Source organism: Halteromyces radiatus (genome assembly GCF_025201355.1).
Source record: "Halteromyces radiatus strain CBS 162.75 chromosome Unknown BX664scaffold_2, whole genome shotgun sequence".
In the NCBI taxonomy this organism is placed as follows: domain Eukaryota; kingdom Fungi; phylum Mucoromycota; class Mucoromycetes; order Mucorales; family Cunninghamellaceae; genus Halteromyces; species Halteromyces radiatus.
This window is the reverse complement of record NW_026251688.1, coordinates 3,861,377-3,877,882: the sequence shown is the minus strand read 5'-3', so window position 1 is coordinate 3,877,882 and position 16,506 is coordinate 3,861,377. Positions and strand designations below refer to the sequence as shown.

General features: G+C 33.0%; 8 protein-coding genes across 8 annotated transcripts; 3 read left to right on the top strand and 5 right to left on the bottom strand.

Moving 5' to 3' along the window:
* Nucleotides 1–172: 172 nt before the first annotated feature.
* Nucleotides 173–1,339, top strand: BX664DRAFT_326799 (uncharacterized protein; the record flags this gene model as incomplete). The annotated part of the gene is made up of 2 exons (XM_051544305.1): nt 173–888; nt 958–1,339. Coding segments are annotated over 2 exons (790 nt in total), but the record flags the coding sequence as incomplete, so codon positions are not given.
* A 195-nt stretch (nt 1,340–1,534) lies between these two features.
* On the bottom strand, nt 1,535–3,449 carry BX664DRAFT_276442 (major facilitator superfamily domain-containing protein). Its single transcript, XM_051541325.1, has 6 exons — nt 3,109–3,449; nt 2,952–3,041; nt 2,725–2,887; nt 2,294–2,656; nt 1,900–2,217; nt 1,535–1,824 (listed from the first exon to the last, which is right to left on the bottom strand). The coding sequence occupies exons 1-6, from the start codon at nt 3,430–3,432 to the stop codon at nt 1,640–1,642; spliced, it is 1,443 nt and encodes a 480-aa protein (XP_051403845.1). The 5' UTR covers nt 3,433–3,449; the 3' UTR covers nt 1,535–1,639.
* A 2,026-nt stretch (nt 3,450–5,475) lies between these two features.
* On the bottom strand, nt 5,476–7,519 carry BX664DRAFT_83245 (uncharacterized protein). The gene is made up of 7 exons (XM_051549757.1): nt 7,236–7,519; nt 7,041–7,168; nt 6,651–6,958; nt 6,320–6,587; nt 6,153–6,249; nt 5,931–6,043; nt 5,476–5,860 (listed from the first exon to the last, which is right to left on the bottom strand). Exons 1-7 carry the CDS (start codon nt 7,453–7,455, stop codon nt 5,582–5,584), a joined length of 1,413 nt encoding a protein of 470 aa, XP_051403844.1. The 5' UTR covers nt 7,456–7,519; the 3' UTR covers nt 5,476–5,581.
* A 64-nt stretch (nt 7,520–7,583) lies between these two features.
* On the top strand, nt 7,584–8,074 carry BX664DRAFT_326795 (uncharacterized protein). The gene is made up of 2 exons (XM_051544304.1): nt 7,584–7,751; nt 7,820–8,074. The coding sequence occupies exons 1-2, from the start codon at nt 7,638–7,640 to the stop codon at nt 7,955–7,957; spliced, it is 252 nt and encodes an 83-aa protein (XP_051403843.1). The 5' UTR covers nt 7,584–7,637; the 3' UTR covers nt 7,958–8,074.
* A 261-nt stretch (nt 8,075–8,335) lies between these two features.
* BX664DRAFT_383867 (uncharacterized protein) lies at nt 8,336–9,860 on the bottom strand (the record flags this gene model as incomplete). The annotated part of the gene is made up of 4 exons (XM_051549141.1): nt 9,697–9,860; nt 9,214–9,406; nt 8,587–9,155; nt 8,336–8,364 (listed from the first exon to the last, which is right to left on the bottom strand). The coding sequence occupies exons 1-4, from the start codon at nt 9,728–9,730 to the stop codon at nt 8,336–8,338; spliced, it is 825 nt and encodes a 274-aa protein (XP_051403842.1). The 5' UTR covers nt 9,731–9,860.
* A 752-nt stretch (nt 9,861–10,612) lies between these two features.
* BX664DRAFT_326790 (concanavalin A-like lectin/glucanase domain-containing protein) lies at nt 10,613–11,843 on the top strand. Its single transcript, XM_051544303.1, has 2 exons — nt 10,613–11,507; nt 11,649–11,843. The coding sequence occupies exons 1-2, from the start codon at nt 10,622–10,624 to the stop codon at nt 11,786–11,788; spliced, it is 1,026 nt and encodes a 341-aa protein (XP_051403841.1). The 5' UTR covers nt 10,613–10,621; the 3' UTR covers nt 11,789–11,843.
* An 841-nt stretch (nt 11,844–12,684) lies between these two features.
* On the bottom strand, nt 12,685–14,510 carry BX664DRAFT_326788 (uncharacterized protein). The gene has a single exon (XM_051544302.1). The coding sequence runs from the start codon at nt 14,498–14,500 to the stop codon at nt 12,746–12,748; it is 1,755 nt and encodes a 584-aa protein (XP_051403840.1). The 5' UTR covers nt 14,501–14,510; the 3' UTR covers nt 12,685–12,745.
* A 398-nt stretch (nt 14,511–14,908) lies between these two features.
* On the bottom strand, nt 14,909–16,104 carry BX664DRAFT_257000 (the adenylate sensor from Amp activated protein kinase complexed with Amp; the record flags this gene model as incomplete). Its single annotated transcript, XM_051540484.1, has 5 exons — nt 14,909–15,085; nt 15,146–15,217; nt 15,278–15,472; nt 15,537–15,895; nt 15,987–16,104. The coding sequence occupies 5 exons, from the start codon at nt 16,102–16,104 to the stop codon at nt 14,909–14,911; spliced, it is 921 nt and encodes a 306-aa protein (XP_051403839.1).
* Nucleotides 16,105–16,506: the final 402 nt, after the last annotated feature.

Genomic DNA, 16,506 nt, shown 5'->3' with positions numbered 1-16,506 from the left:
TGTGAATAATACGTTGATAGTGTTGTAAGCATCAAAAAAAAAATGACACCCTCAAAAATTGGAAGATACGTGATTAGCCAATTATAATTTTTTAGATGTGACTCCGCTTCTTTTAAGGTAGCTTATCAACTTTTTTTTTATATATCCTTTCAATTCTTTTCTTTCTTTTGTTCATGGTGGTTCAGAAACCTGTAGCTACTTCTTTAATCAAACCCTATTTAAAAAAACTAGTACTTCAAGTCCATCCTGATTTTTTCGTGGCTGACGCGGTGAAAAAACAACATAATGCTCAGACATTACAACAACTTTACAGTATTTTAAATCCCATATTACGACCTTCTTTGACTGCTACGTTGAAACAACCCGTCCAGGTGTCATTCTATAGAAAACAGTCCAAAAGATCAACATCCAAACAACAACCTATGAAGCCTGGTGTTTTGTTTTCTCATCCTGAACAAATGTGGCCCACCATTCAGTCGTTTTTCTCACTTTGTGAACAGTTGGATGTTAAAGTATTACCATCCGATCAAAATACAGTCCAGGATATGATACAACAACAACAACAACAAAAGACAACACATCGATCCAAAAGATCCATCCCACCATTTGGACAAGAATTTGCCAATGCATTCTATAAAGAACAACAACAAGAACGACCCAAAAAGATAGAATGGACACCATCCATGATCTTGAACGAAAAGTTATTCATGTGTGACCCTAGTTTGGATGCTCAACAGATCGCCGACAAGTTGGTATCTTGGTTACCTCAATTACAACCTGAACTTTGGTGGGGCAAACTGCCGACGTTGTATGTTTCGTCCTCTTCTTTACCTTCGGATGATCTAGCAAAAGGTATTTTAATCTTGAATGATGCAATGGATTGTCAAGGTAAAAAAAAATTCTCTATATCTTAATTGTCAATTGGAACTTATTCTTTTTTTTTTTCATTATGAGTAGATATAAATGAATATTTAAGACAGCATTTGAAGACGAAATTAGAAGAATACCAAGCACAATCTTCTTCCTCCTAATGATACCCACAACAGGATGATCAATGTCATACGAATTCACAAATCATTCATCATAACAAAGAAGTGGATCTCTTTGTTTCCTGCAGCAAGAATCAAAATGTACGTACTAATGGACTTATTGTATTTGGGAACTTCCATCACCAGTTCGAACCAAGGATATCATTAAGGACAAACCAAATTGACACAGCCAAGGTTATTCATTCCAATTCAAGAAAATCTTTGACAACTGCATAGAAATAGAATTTAGTTTATCTGTATATTATCACATCTATTTTATATAATATTTGAATAAAGGAAAAGAACACTACAACAATCAAAATACTCATGTTGTTTGATAGGATGAATGAATCAATGATATGTGATGATGATGATGATGATGATGGCTTTCATACAAAATCAATCAATACGTACACTAATCATAAATGATTCTTCAAGATTGCTAGAGTGTTTTCTTTAAAAAAAGAAAGAAAGTAAATATATAATACATATGAGAAATAATACACGTACATATAATGTTTATTATATATCTAAAATTTTTATCTGTTACTGTACAATGGGAAAGAGAAGGGGGAAAAAACTAAATTATAATAAGTGAGATATAAAGTCATTCAACGAGCACGGATCACCATGGCACCACGAATAGCACCACAAATAGCACTAGCCAACAAAGTACTACCAACAAAATAGGTGATATCATGCCATCCACTGGAAAGTGATGAAGCCGAAGTCAAAAACAAGGAACCCAATGGATTGCCCACTACATTGCCAATACCTCGAAGAAGCATAAATGCACCTACCAAACATAAATAAAAAAATGAATTCCAATTTTTTTTTTTTTTTTTTTTTTTTTTTTTTTTTTTTTTTTTACCATTGACCAAGATAAAGCTTCTAGGATCAGCACCAGAAATATCATATACCATGGTTGTAAAACAAGTTGAGAATCCAGAGGAAGAAAGAGCATAAACAACAACGTAAGTAATTAAAATAGGTAAGGAATTTCCAGCAAAACCCCATAGGAAAAAGGTACTAAGAGAAGCAATAGCAGAGGAAGCAACAATAGCAATCCAATATCCAAAACGATCACAGACGAATCCTAAAAACAATTGTCCAACAATGGTGGTGGCATTCAATACTGAGAGAAGAGTTGTTGAAGTTTCATTGGAGACACCAGTATAAAGAGCATAAGCTAATAAAGTACAAAAAAAAAAAAAAAGAGGGATTTTTTAAAAAAAACAAGAATTATTTTATATATATATACTTACGTTGGATAAATAGATTAGGAACAAAATAACCAATGGCTTGGAATAAGACAGCGAGACCTAAAGTGATAAATTTACTTGTGGTAACAAACTTGAAATCTTTTCTTGAAATATTAAGTTTCTTGACTCTAGTGGCATCAGGTGCATATCGAGGTCGTACTACAAGGCAAGAACCAAGACAAAGTACCAATACGAACAATGCCATGATTCGAAGAGTCCAACGGAATCCAAGTGCATTTAATCCTTTTTCCACCACAATAGGACAAATCAAACCAAATACACCAGCACCTGCAAAAATAATACCAGTTGCTATACCACGATATTTGAACCAATACATGGGTACAAAAGTCATGAAACTATTATAAACTATATAAATGAAAAAAATGAGTTTTTCTATTTTTTTTTTTTTTTTTTTTTTTTTTTTTTATGATTACCAAAAGAACCACCTAAACCCAACAAAATGCCTTGACTAAGGATAAGTTGCCATACTTGATTTGCAAAACTTGCTGCCACCAATCCTACCACCATCATTAAAGAACCAGCAACCATCATTGATTTCAAACTAAATCTTCCACCTAAAACACCCACAATAGCTCCCTATATCAAAAAAAAAAAAAAAACTATGAGTATTTCCTTTGTTATTTCAATTTGTTATACTTACACCTATATATGTGACTGAAGTAGTCAAAGTACCTACAAGTGCCAACATTGTAATACTTGCATCCATGAATTCAGGAGAACGTTGATAGTACTATATTAAGAATGATGAGTATACATATATCTATAAAAGATTTCATCTATCTATCTATCTAAATTACCTGTTGCATGACAGAATAAGAGAATGGTAAGCCATAAGTAAAACCTTCTACCAAAAAACCAGCCACTAAGACAAGATAAGCATCGAAACCACCATCAACAGGAGGTAAACTAAATTCTTGTGTTCCTGTTGCAACGTTGGTAACAGAATCAGCATCACCAGAGTGTATAGTAGTATCGTCACTATCACTATGAATTGATTTAGGCCTAATGGTATGAAGAGGAATATCACCATGAACAGTATCTGATGTTGTTTGTGGTCGAATAGAAGGTCTTCTTTCTTTCAAATAACTAATTGCAATATCTTCTTCTTCTCTTGGACTCATTTTTATATATATATATATATAAGAAAAAAAAAAAAAAAAAAAGAAAGGAAAAAAAAGGGATCTGTCAAAAAAAAAAAAAAAACGTTAAATACCAAATAGAAAATTTTTTGGAAGCATCTCCGACGTAGAAAAAGAGAAAAAAAGGAAAATAGGAAAAGTAAGGCCGAATCAACGGACGAATGGGGAAAGTAGATCTGAGACACAAAGGAAGACTGGTAACTTTCCCTATCTTTGGATCAACTTGGTGAAACAACCCCACCTTTGGGAACCTTTATCTGATCCATCATCAAAATAAATAAAAACTTTTTTATTAATAAAATGCTATTTTTCTAATTGTATCAAGAGTCAGCTGTTGAATTTGTTGCATGCCAATAATTTGTCTAGAATAATCATATCTAAATATATATAAGAAGAGGTGATTAATAAAGATGAAACAAAATGAATTTATAATTTACCGGATGAAAAGAGTGCGAATCAATCTTGTATATAGATCCTGTTCTTCTTGATTCATAGGATATGATAATATTTTGATTCTATCTTCCATAGATGGCCATTGTTGTTTCCATTCTTGAATAAAATGTGTTGGTAACCGGACATGTTCATACATTTGTTTTGGGAAGACCTATACAAAAAAAAAAAAAAATGGATATCGTTAGTATTATGTAGTTTACATATAATATGATCTTTTTCTCTTGCCAAACTTACACTTAATATCAATATTGGGAAGAGTAATGCATAAAAATCAATAGCTTCTTTCTTTATTAAACCTTGTTGTATCCTATCAATCATTCTATAATAAAATAGTTTGAATACAATATCTATATATATATATATATAAATCTTTTCATACCTTTTTTGCTGTTCCATGATTTCCGTGCATTTCATCATGATTGCCATACCAAGTGATCGCTGTTGAACAATAGATAGTGCAAGCATTTGCCAGATTCGAATAAAGATGGTTTCACTAGGTGCATCACGATACTTGTCGATCAATAGAGGAATGATCCGTTGAATCACTTTTGGTTCTACCTTGCTGCTCCATAGTTGAATTGGCCAGAGTAATTCCATTTCCATCCTCGTCAACTCTATTTATAATACATGTCATCAATTGATATATATATATATTGAGTATGAATATTACCTTGATCATTGGAAGAAATCCTTTCACCTTTCTTGTTATCCAAAACATGAGAAATATCATTCGGTGTAGCATGTTTGGTCATATTCATACATTCATATACTATTTGATAGCCTCCAGTATGTAAAAAGTCTCTGAGTATGTAAAAAAAAAAAAAAAAAGAGTTGACATTAATATGTCTCTTTATTTATTTATTTATTTATTTATTTACCTGATCATATCAATATACACCAATATACTATCACCATTCGAACTTGTCACCAAAAGTGCTTTAGCTATTAATCCTTTCGCAACTTGATTGGGTCGCTCTTCTGTGGCACTGACCAACATTTTCATTAAAGAGAGAATAAGAACCGAAATATCTAAAATAAAGAATAGGTTAGCATGGATGTCCTTTTGTTTGTATTTAAAGACTTACGAAGATGAGGCATACACCTAATAAGAAGTTCACAACTTTTATTACTGAAAAAGACATGTGATAAAAGTGCACGGGCCATATGTTCACTATCGTAGATACAGAAAAAAAAAATAATAATCAGAAGATTGATACTATTTTTCCCTTTTCTTTCCTTTTTTTTTCTATATATATATATATATATATAATAATAATATTACCAAAGAGAAGGGTATTGTGATGGATGACTAGATGCCTTATTGACCATCCTATGTAAAACTTCCATAGATAGCTTGTCATTGGTGGAATGAGGCTGATATTGTTGATCATTGCCGTTGTTAGTGTCTGGTTGTATTCTAGAGACCAAGAATGATATTGCTTCGTGAGGTTTAGATAAAAATACATCAGTAATATTGGTTAAACGGTGCTTATCATCATCATCATCATCATCTTTATTCAAGTAATGATGCCAAGCGATGTCGATCATAGTTTTGAATACAGGTAAAGGTACATGGTAAGTCACACATAAATAAGGAGTCAAGCCAAGTAGTAATGGGATCAATGTCTGTCCAAGTGAACAAGCAGCTGTACACCAGGGATATGATAAAGGATAACATTTAATCTACATCATATAGAAATGAGAACATCATTGAATGAGCAACATCCATATTGGTTTTCTCTCCATTCTCACTTACCATTGTACAACAGGTAGACTTCACTTGCTCTTGATAATCCAGTTGATCAGTCCCAGCTGATGATGATGGTGGTGATATAGTCATGTTTTTGTCTTTCTGCTCTAGCAATTGCTGTTGATGTTGAAGCCAATATCCATTCTGTCTCAAGGCAAACATGATCATCTTGAGATAACTTGACAGATTCATATCTAAATCCTTGTCCTGTGACAAAATTTTAAAAGAAACAGAATAAGAAACAAGTAGAAAATAATGAACAGATTGATTTATTTACCTCGAGAGTCCAAATGGTTTTCCATTTCTTGATAGGGTTTTTTGATAATATTTGCGAAGATAATAAAACATTTGTAAGCCATCTCCAACCTTTTCGAACCTGTTGATATCCCTCTATTAATAAGGATAATATTACATTAGATAAACGAAATAGACAAAAGAGCGAACACATTTTTTTTTTTTTTTTTTTTTTGGTTAATCATGATTTTTTTTTTCCATTTACCTAGATTAGATCCCGTAAGGATAGCTTGACTTTGAATCATAAAATGAACGAGTTCATCCCAAGCACCAAGAGTCACCGGATCAGAAGATTGTTGCCACTAAAGAAAGAAAAAAAAAAGGATAGACCCGTAAGTACATCATGCTGTATTTATATTTCGAGAATCTCACCTTCTTCGCTAAGTTCAATAATGAATTCAAACGCGTCCAAAGTTCATGTGCTGCTTTTAGTTGTTTTTCATCCACCATGTAGTTTTCCTTTTCCTCTATGACCGTTATATTTGTTGACGATGATGAAGAATAGGGAGGTATAGATTTCGTTGCTGATGCCATTGCTGATGACTCTATATCCGTAGGTGATAGATAGATATCTAATACATAGACAGAGATGGTTAAGAGCGTATCATATGTTGTACACGCCAACAACGTAGGTAATTCACTAGAATAGATAATTAAGGATGATTAAAATCAGTTCTATACAATAAAATATAATTGCTCTTACCCAACTTGATCCAAAATCTGAATCAATCCCGGGATAAATCTAGCTATTATCATCACTTGATCTACCGTTTCTGGTGTCATGTCATTCGATAAAGATGGCCATTGTTGAGTGATAAACCATAAGAGTAAGCTGACAGAGAGAGCACCTCGTTTGTTGTTATTTATATTGTTATCCAAAGGAGATATTTCTCGTTCAAGACACTGTTGATATAATGCACGGTGAGGAGACCATAGTACCAAGGCTGCTAATAGTTGAAGACTGTTTGTTGAAGAAGTGTTGGTGTTGCTATTCTTTGGTGATTTTAGTACCTGCATTTGATATGAAAATAAAATGGCATTAGTTCTATCGGAACGTTCTTAAAGCAAAGTTGGGTAATCTTGGATACTTTACCTTGCTCTTTAAAGGATCATAGATATGTCGAACCATAGCATCCATACTAGAATCGTCGTTACCATGATGACGTTGGTGTTGAGAAAGGTGATGATCAAGGCTAGTCAAAGCATGTGCAATAGGCGATGCTGAAAGAAGGAGACAAAGAAAAAAGTCAGTACAAAAAGAAAACAGATACATAGTACTCCAACTTACGTCGCTGATCAAAAGGAGTATTTTGCTTCCATACTTGGTCAATGGCGGTGGCAAGGACGTGTGGTTTCACGTGTAACAGAAGGTGTATTGCTTTTCCTAATGGCAAATCTGGATGTTCATTTAGTTGCGTTTCTAAAAGAGTTTCTGGTGATGGGTTAGTTTCGAGTAAAAGTGAATCATGATCAGTGATATCATTTTCATTGAATAAAGAGGGAATCATGACCACTTTTCGGGAAAAGAATAAAGAAAGGAAAAAAAAAAAAAAAAAAAAAAAGAATGAGTGTGGACGAAGAAGTGAAAAAGGGAATTCACCCTTTTTATTTAAAAACCGCACTTTTCTTAGCTCCCCTCTTTTTCTTTTCTTTCTTCTTTTATTTCCAAAATACTAGTCTTCTATAAATAATGGACGAATTTACAAGACCTAGTGAAGAAGTGATCAAACAATGGCAAGACCAATTGCTTGGAAAGTATATTCTTGAACCCAATGAACCTCTTGATGGTCTTACTGAAGACGAGGTAAAAATAATAAACAAGTTGGGTTATATCTGTAAAACTAATAAACTCTTTTCCGGCTTTAATGGTAGGTTGTTCGGTCCAATACGTTACGTCAACCTGTACAAGTCTTACCACCTGGTGCTCCAATGATTCGAAACCTAGTTCCAGGAAGAATGAATGTATTCATAGACGACAACAAAAAGACCACTCAAGTTTATTTTGGTTAGATAGTATAGTTAGTTTATGAATGTATATATACCGTATTATTACTATTATTATTGTTATCATTATTAATGATCGTATTGAAAAAAAAGAATAAAATTTACCTCTTTAGTTATAATATATATGTATATATGTGCGTGTGTGCTTTTTTTTTAAACATTTTGCATTAATCAGGGAAAACACAGTCGGCCTGTAAAATATCCATTCAGAGGAATATATTGGATGATGTACACAAAGATATGAGTAAAAATGTAATATATTATATAACTTTTACTTTTTTTGTTTTATTGATTTTCATTTGCTAAATAAAAAAAAAAAAAAAAAGAAGGAAGGAATAAAAAAAGTATATAACTAAAACTAAAGAAATAAGATTTTGTTTCATCCTATTGATATCCTTTCCAATATTTACAGACTACCAAGAAGATTCAATAGTAAAAAAAAAAAAAAAAAAAAAAAAAAAGGGAAACTAACAACAACAATAACATAATATAATAATAAAAATAATAATAAAAATAAAAGTAAAAGGATCAAGGATAATGATAATCAGGATTGTATGAGGGGGTAGAGGGAGAATGAGGTGGAAATACTGAAGAAAAGTAAGATAAAGAAGAAGAAGTGGGTGATGATGGATTACTGGATCCAGTAGATAAAGGAGGAGATAAACCTAGAGCAGAATGGAAACCATTGGAGTTTGAATTGGAATTTGTAGCAGACATCTTGCAGTTGTTGAATGCGGTTATCAATTCATGAGGTAAAAAGAAGGGTTTTGATGAGTGATCTGATTGTCGATATACAAAGTAATTATCCAATTGACTGTGTTGTTGTTGTTCAGAGACTTGTCTTGTGGTATTGTCAGAGAAAGGTAAAAAAGGAGTACAGATGTTAGGGTATGATTGTAATGAAGATGAAGAGGATGATGGAGCAAGAGTTGGTTTTGTTTGTTCATCTGAAGATATAGTGTTCTTTCTTGTTACATCAGAGGAAGACTTGGATAAGGTAGAGGTTGAACTTGAAGTCGAGATTGAAGAGAGAGAACGATCTTCTTGTGGAGAATGAGTTTCATGAATAAAAGTACATCGAATACCATAAGGACATGTACCCAAAGTTTCAAAAGTTCTGCAGGATTCAGTTTTGTATTTTGGATGGCGTTGTACATATCTTAAATCATCTTGTCCATGAGCATATTGACATTTATCCCCATATCTAAATATAGAAGTATAAGTATTATGATGATAGCATATATATATATAAATCGACTTACTTGCAAGCATTTTCTTCATCCCAGTTACGACAGAATTCAGTCTTGTAAAGTCTTGCTTTTTTTTCTTGAGGATCTTCTTGTGGTGTCACATTTTTGTCATCTTGAGGGATAGTAGTACAAAGGATGGTCATAGCGAGGTAATCAGAAGCCATCGATGTGGATGTCTGAGCGATAAGATTTTGGCTTGAACGATCTAGATCACAAAATATTAATAATAATAATAAGAATAATTAGCACATGAGCAATCATATATATATATATATATATATATACGCACACACACACAAAAAAAAAAGGGAAGAAAAAAGAAAAAGAAAAAAAAAATGGGGTAGGAGTAGTCATAATAGTTAGACTCACCCAATAACAGGAAAAGAGAAAGAGAGAGAGAGTAATAGGTAAAAAAAAAAAAAAAAAAAAAAAAGAAGAAATAGATAGAGAGAATGATGGAAACTACCCTGTGATGATGATGATGGTATCACTTACCTTTTTTGATATGTGTTTTCTTGCTTGGATGCATAGATCTTGACCAAAAAGAAAGCAAAGTAAACCAGAGAATTCGAATAAAAGTGATTAATGAGTAAACCAAAGGAAACGTACGCAAAGATAATAATAAAAAAAAAATCAATGAAAAACGGATAAAAAAAAATAAGTTGATGGAAAAAAAAGTGAGAAGAACAGGGAAGAGAAAGGAATCAAAGCATCAAAAAAGTTTCTTTCCCTTTTCCCTGTTTTTTTTTTTTTTTTTTATCTTGACAGAAAGACCAATGCGCGCTCGTGATTTCATTTCAATCTCCGGTGTCTTTTTTTTTTGTCCTTTTTTTTATTCTTTTATGCGCGTTTAAGTTTTCTTTCCTTTTTTTTTCACGCTTTCAACCAATGACATTTCATTATCTACATATAACCTCTTTTTTACTATTTTGAAATAAAAAAGTAAAATATTCAATATATACTTTCTTCTTACATTGTATTTTCATTGCTTTACATTTTGGAATCAACTCAAATGACAATGTAAAAAGGTAATAACAAAAAAAAAAAGAAAAAAAGAGGTGGGAGGAAAATATGTTTCAGATCTACTGATGATAGTAAGATAACTGTATCGTATTTTTATTGATCAACACTTTCTTTTTCTTTATAGTTGACACGTGAGAATAGAGTGGGTTGGATCTCTTTTTATTTTTTTTTTTCTCTGTCTCTGTCTTTGAAAGGACTATTTGTTGTCTTTTTTTTTTTTTTGTTTGTCAATTACCAATTACTGCTTTTGTATATCACGAAAACTGAATCCATCCCTCACACATGCATACATCCGAGGTAAGAAAAGTTTCGGGGAATACAAACAATCATGCTAATGCCAATCATTCTTTTTCTTTTTCTTTTTTTTTTTTCTTTTCTGTCTCCTTTTTTTTTTTTAATGAAAATCATCATGACGTTTTTCTTTTTGTTTTTGACATTACCTCTTCTTCTTCAAGCTCAACTGGATAACTCATGTGATTGTGGTTACTATGATCCTAATGATAATCAATATTCAATATGGACAAGTAAATGGGAAATGGATTTTGAAGGCAAATCATCTGTTACTCAAGGATCACCCAAGTTATTAAATCAACTGGAACAAGATTTTTTTCGTGCGAATTATGAAATTGGTGCTAAATGGGTCAATAGTTTTGGTCGTATTTTTACAAAAGACAATGTACAAATTCAAAATGGTGTTCTTCAATTATCCGTCACAGTAAACAACAACAACAACAATAACAACAATAATAATTCTATACGATGTAGCGCCATTGGAACAAAAAGACAAGATATTTTATATGGATCCTTTCGAAGTTTAATGCGACTTACTCCAGAAAATGGAACGGTTCAGGCTATGTATTTCTTTCATCCAGAAGGTGAAATTGATATTGAAGTACTTGGTGCAGTGGCTCCTCCTCAATCTTATTTTGCTATTCATCCTGGTCTCAGAGAACCCAATGGTCGTGCCTCTGCTTTGACTCATGATAATCATTTCTTGAATTTTGATCCTTCCATTGATTTCCATGAATATCGATTTGACTGGTTTCCTGATCGTGCTGAATTCTATATCGATGGTGCCTTGGCTCAAACCCTTGTTACGAATATCCCCAATGCTCCTGGTAGATTCATGTTCAGTCATTGGACAGATGGTAATCCTACTTTCAGCAAAGGTCCACCTGTTAGGGATGCTATTACTGAAATCAAGTCTGTGGTCGCCCTCTTCAATACTTCTTCCTTTTCTCCTCTGTCCTGTCAGAGTACTCAAATGCCATGTGCAATACAAGGTAAAGTTATCTATCACATATATAAATAAAAGAAAATAGTTACTGACTTTTTTTTTTTGATTCCCTGTGATGATTCTCTATGATGACGATGATGATGATGATGATGATGATGATGATGATGATGATGTTGGATACGCTTAGGTACTCGAAAAGATCAGCCATCTTCCAGTCCCAGTGCCATTGTTGGATTACCGCCATCTTCCTCTGAAAGTAGTAAAACCATGGATGCCTATTTGTTTGTGATTCTGTTTTTGATCGGATGTACCATTCTTCTACAATAATTTTTTTTTTTGTATTTGTAACATTGACTTTTTTCATAGTTTATAGTTAGACAGATGGATTTAGATTTACTTTGTACTTTTTGATTGAAATAAAAAGAAATTCTTTGTTTGTTTTTGGAAATCAGGGGTCAAGGCATTTGTCATAAGATATAGATCATTTCCATCGGCGATTTGATTTGGTTTGAAAAAAAAAAATATAATGGATTGTTTATTAGGTAAAAATACATAAGAAGATTCGAAGTAAAGGACTAACAAAAAAGAAAATATATAAAGAGAAAAAGATATAATACCAAGTACTCTGATTGAGTGTTTATATATATATATATATGTGTGTGGGAATCAAATTAAAATTACAAATGGATACTAAAAAAATGAAATGACTAGGAATAAAAAAAAAGAAAAATGTGAATCCAAAGAAATAACTAATATGATTTGGATTTGCCTTTTGATGATTGACGAATAGGATCCAAATGAGCCAGCATTAACCGTAATCGTTCCAATGTCATGACAGACTTGTCATCAGGTCGAAGATAAGCAAACATGTCGGATTGCATTAATGTTTGGAAATAATCACTATCCTCCCCCATCTCCAGTTCAGGATCATTCAATGTGTTGCGGAAAGATAATGAGGAATCATGGATTGGATTTGTTTTTGGTAAAAACATCCCCATCATAGAATCAAAGGATGTAGATGCATTGCTTGTTTTTGTCGTAAAAGTCATGTTGTATAAAAAAGAGAAGAAAGAAAAAAAAAAAAAAAAAAAAGAGAAAAAATCTTCTTTATAATGATCATCAACTCCGCATTTTTCTCTCGGAACTGACAGGGAAATGGTTTTATATTTGTTTTTTCACATGAATGTTACTGATCATTTGTCAACTATATTAGAAGAGGATGATTTTCAATAAAAATATTTTCATTTTTTATTTCAAAATATATATGAGGGGATATTCACTAAACTATGCTATTTTTTTTTCTGTTGTTGTTTTGTCATTGGTAGTTTGAAGTTGTTGGAAGGTATCAGTCAACACTGTCATTTCATTGGTTGTGCTGGGTTCAACATGTGGTCGATGATCCGATTTATCCCAAATATAAGAAGAAGGAATAGGGGGATAGGTTGCATTTTGTTTTTGCTGTCGTTGTTGATCAAATATGTCGTTGGAAAGAGTGGTCACTGATGAACATGTTGAAATAGAAGAGGATGATGAGGACAAAGATGAGAGTGAGGTTACAGATGATTTTCGACGTAAATCAACGGATTGTAGAGTGTATCGATGATTCCTTCGCTGTTCCTTTCGTTCCCTTTTTTCCAATCGCCGCAAGTGTCGCATCGTTCGTTCCAATTCCTTTTGTTGTCCTCGGAGCGCCTTATGTTGCTCTTTGCATAATTGTCGTTCTCGTCTTCGTTCCAAAAACTGATTTCCAAATCCATCATCATTTGTACCATTTTCGTGTTGTCGTTCCTTTTGCTTCTTTTCCTTTTTGTTCCTGTCAGTAGTGTTGGTCATGTTATCACCATCGTCTCGATAACGTGAGCTGTCCTTTGCAATACTAAATGTTTCAATTGGATGACGACTGCTTGATGAATTGATCGTTGCTGATGAGGATGGTAAAGGTGGCATCCAATGGGATAATATACGACTTGTTTGTTTCAAAATGGTTGGTAAAATAGGTGGACGTGGATATAATGATAAATGAGACGACCGAGAAGGTTGATAAGAAGAATGATGATCAGTAGTATATGTTGATGGAGGAGATGCTGTTGGCGGTGGATGTAGAGAAGAATAGGCTGGCCATTCTCCCCATGAAGATGTTGGAATCGATTGTTCAGATAGATAGCCATAATGAGTATGTCGTCTGTTGATCCTTTTCTTTTCTTCCGAATGATGATGTGATGAGGATGACATATGGTCGTCATACGAAGGTGGTAATTCATCAGGAGCAACTGATTGTATATTATTCCATAATTGATTCTTCTCTTTGTCATTACTGGGCAAATTGGAAGTTGATAGCCTTGATGATGATGATGATGATGACGGTGATGATGATGATGGCAGTGATGAAGTTGCTGAGCTTGATATTTTTGGAATAATGTTGGAAGATTTTCCATGTAGATCTGTTGAGCTTGGCATATCAGAAAAAAGTGACATACTAGGAGGTAAAGAAGATCGATAGCTTTTGGTGGTAGTAGATGATATATTTTGTTGTTCCAACCAGTCTTCGATTACGGTAAGGTCTACAGTCGATTGTCGAAAAATGAGTTGAGTGGCAACTTGGTGCATCCGTTTCATCGCCTGAGGGTTCTTTTGAAATAAATCCTGATATCGATCCATCAGTTTTCCAAATTGTTCAAATTGTGTCGCAAAAGAATGGTTCGTTCGAATTTTATCATCTTCTATTGGCGTCTTTTCGTTTGTCTTTTCGAGTCGAGAGTGTAGTTGTATTGTATTGTCAAACACATCTTGGGTTGCTTGAAGAGGATCAATATACAAATGAATGATACCAGTAGTACATTGCTGTTTCAAACTGTTCAGTTCACTATCAGTTGAAAGAGTAATAATATCATTTTCGATATCCCGATAAAAGACTTGAGTAACAGAGATCTTGAAAGATTCAAATATGAAATCACGTAGATCAACCCAATGAATATTGTTGGTAATGGATAAACACTCACTTCGGGAAGCGTGACTAACAATAAGTTCGATACGAGTCATAATATTAATAATAATAATAAAAAAAAAAAGGAAAAACAAAAAGAGAGAAGAAAAAAAAAAAGGTACTTCAAATAAAAATAAAAATAAAAAAAAAAAAAGACTTGGCAATTGAGTTATTTCCTTTTTTGATGGTTAGTAGGGTCTCCGACTGGACGACTGATCATAGTATGCCAAGGAAATGTAATTTATGCGGACGAATCGTCATTTTCAAATGATTTCAAAACAAATTTTATTATGTACAAAAGAAGGGAAAGTGTAAAATAAAGGATGCCTTGGCATTTTATAAAAAAAAAGATGATATATATATATATATATATATGAGTGTGAGTGTGTGTGTGTGTGTGTGAGAGAGAGAGATCCCTAATGATAATAACCCAAATATTTAACAGATATTGTTACTAAACTATATTATTCCTTCCTTTTGTACCCAACCAGATGTCCCAAGATATTCGATAAACTAACAATTCCAATCAATTTGTTGTCTTCATCTACTACAATCAATCGATATACACGCTGTTTTCTAATAGTTCGAAAGATGGAATGTAAGGTATCGTTCAATCTACAAGTATGTACACCAGGGTAATTCTATTAAAAGATGTTAATGATGATAATATTCAATTTTGGTTTTTTTTCCTCTTTTTTTACCTTTGGTCGAGCTTCCAGCGCTTCACCCACGGGGATATCCAATTGATTGTAGTTTCCAGATCTTGCTATACTCTATATATATATTTATATAAGTAAGTTTGGTATATTTTTTTCATTCATTAACTATCTTACCATAACATCGATTGTTTCATATACATTTAGTACAATGCCTTGATCATCAACTATAGGTACTGCACTGATATTTTGATCCACAAATGTATTGATGATTTGAATTACAGGAGTAGACATGGTAGCTGTTGCAATGTTTTTATAAGTGCCGATCTTGAGTTCCGATAACGGTTGACGCAAAACATGTGATTCCTTGAACTAGATATTTAAAAAAGAAGATCAGATCATTTTTCCTAATATACCACAATAATATGTTACTTACATTAACTGCAATAAACTTGAGAATACGATATTGAGTAATCACGCTCACAATCATTTCCATTCCAGTATCAGGTTCCTTATCCAGAAGAGGGACTCGATGAGCACGACTTTCTGCCAGTAGCCGACAAGCATCATATAACGATGCCATAGGATCCATATAGAGTAGTTGAGGAGCAGGTGCACCAATTTGTTTTTCCACATTACGAAGATGAGCTAGTTCACACTTTTCAATATCTCGTAGTGCTTCTTCCACCGATGAATGAGTATAATAATATTGAATTAAATTAATGAAATCCGCTACTGTTAACATGCCTGCAAACTTTTGTGACGAACTATCCCATAATGGTGCTGATACAATACCTAAATAATAATAATAAAATAATAATTAAAAACAAATGAATGAAAAAAAAAGAAAGAGTAAATTCCATTTGATTATGAATCAATTACTTACCGTTTTGTACCAAAGCTGCAAGTGCTTTCTTGACAAGCAAATGAGTATCAAATACTATGACTCGATAACTGACCGGTAATACATCGTAGGCTGTATGTTGTTTCAGGAAAGTACACATGACTTTTTGAATATCACAAGCTTCTTCGGGTGGTGGAGGTGGTGAAGCATTCAAGGAATCTCTATCTGAACTGTGTTGTGATGGAATATCCGCGGTAGACATGATAAAGAGAAAGGAAGTAGAAGGAAGGAAGAAAGTAAAAAAAAAATTAAAAATAAAAATAAACCGAACGTGAGTATAAATATGAGTCGGTGCGTATGTATATGTGTCTATGTATGTATAGCGTGTGTGTGCGTGTGTGTCTGTGTGAGTGTGCGAAAGTAGATAAAGGAGCAAAAGAATAGAAAAGAGAACAAAGAAAGAGAAAGCGGCATTTGAAATTCGATAATGACTGATGATGAAACAATGATATTCCCCCCCTTTTCTTTTATATGATCCAACAAAAAAAACTGATCATTCACA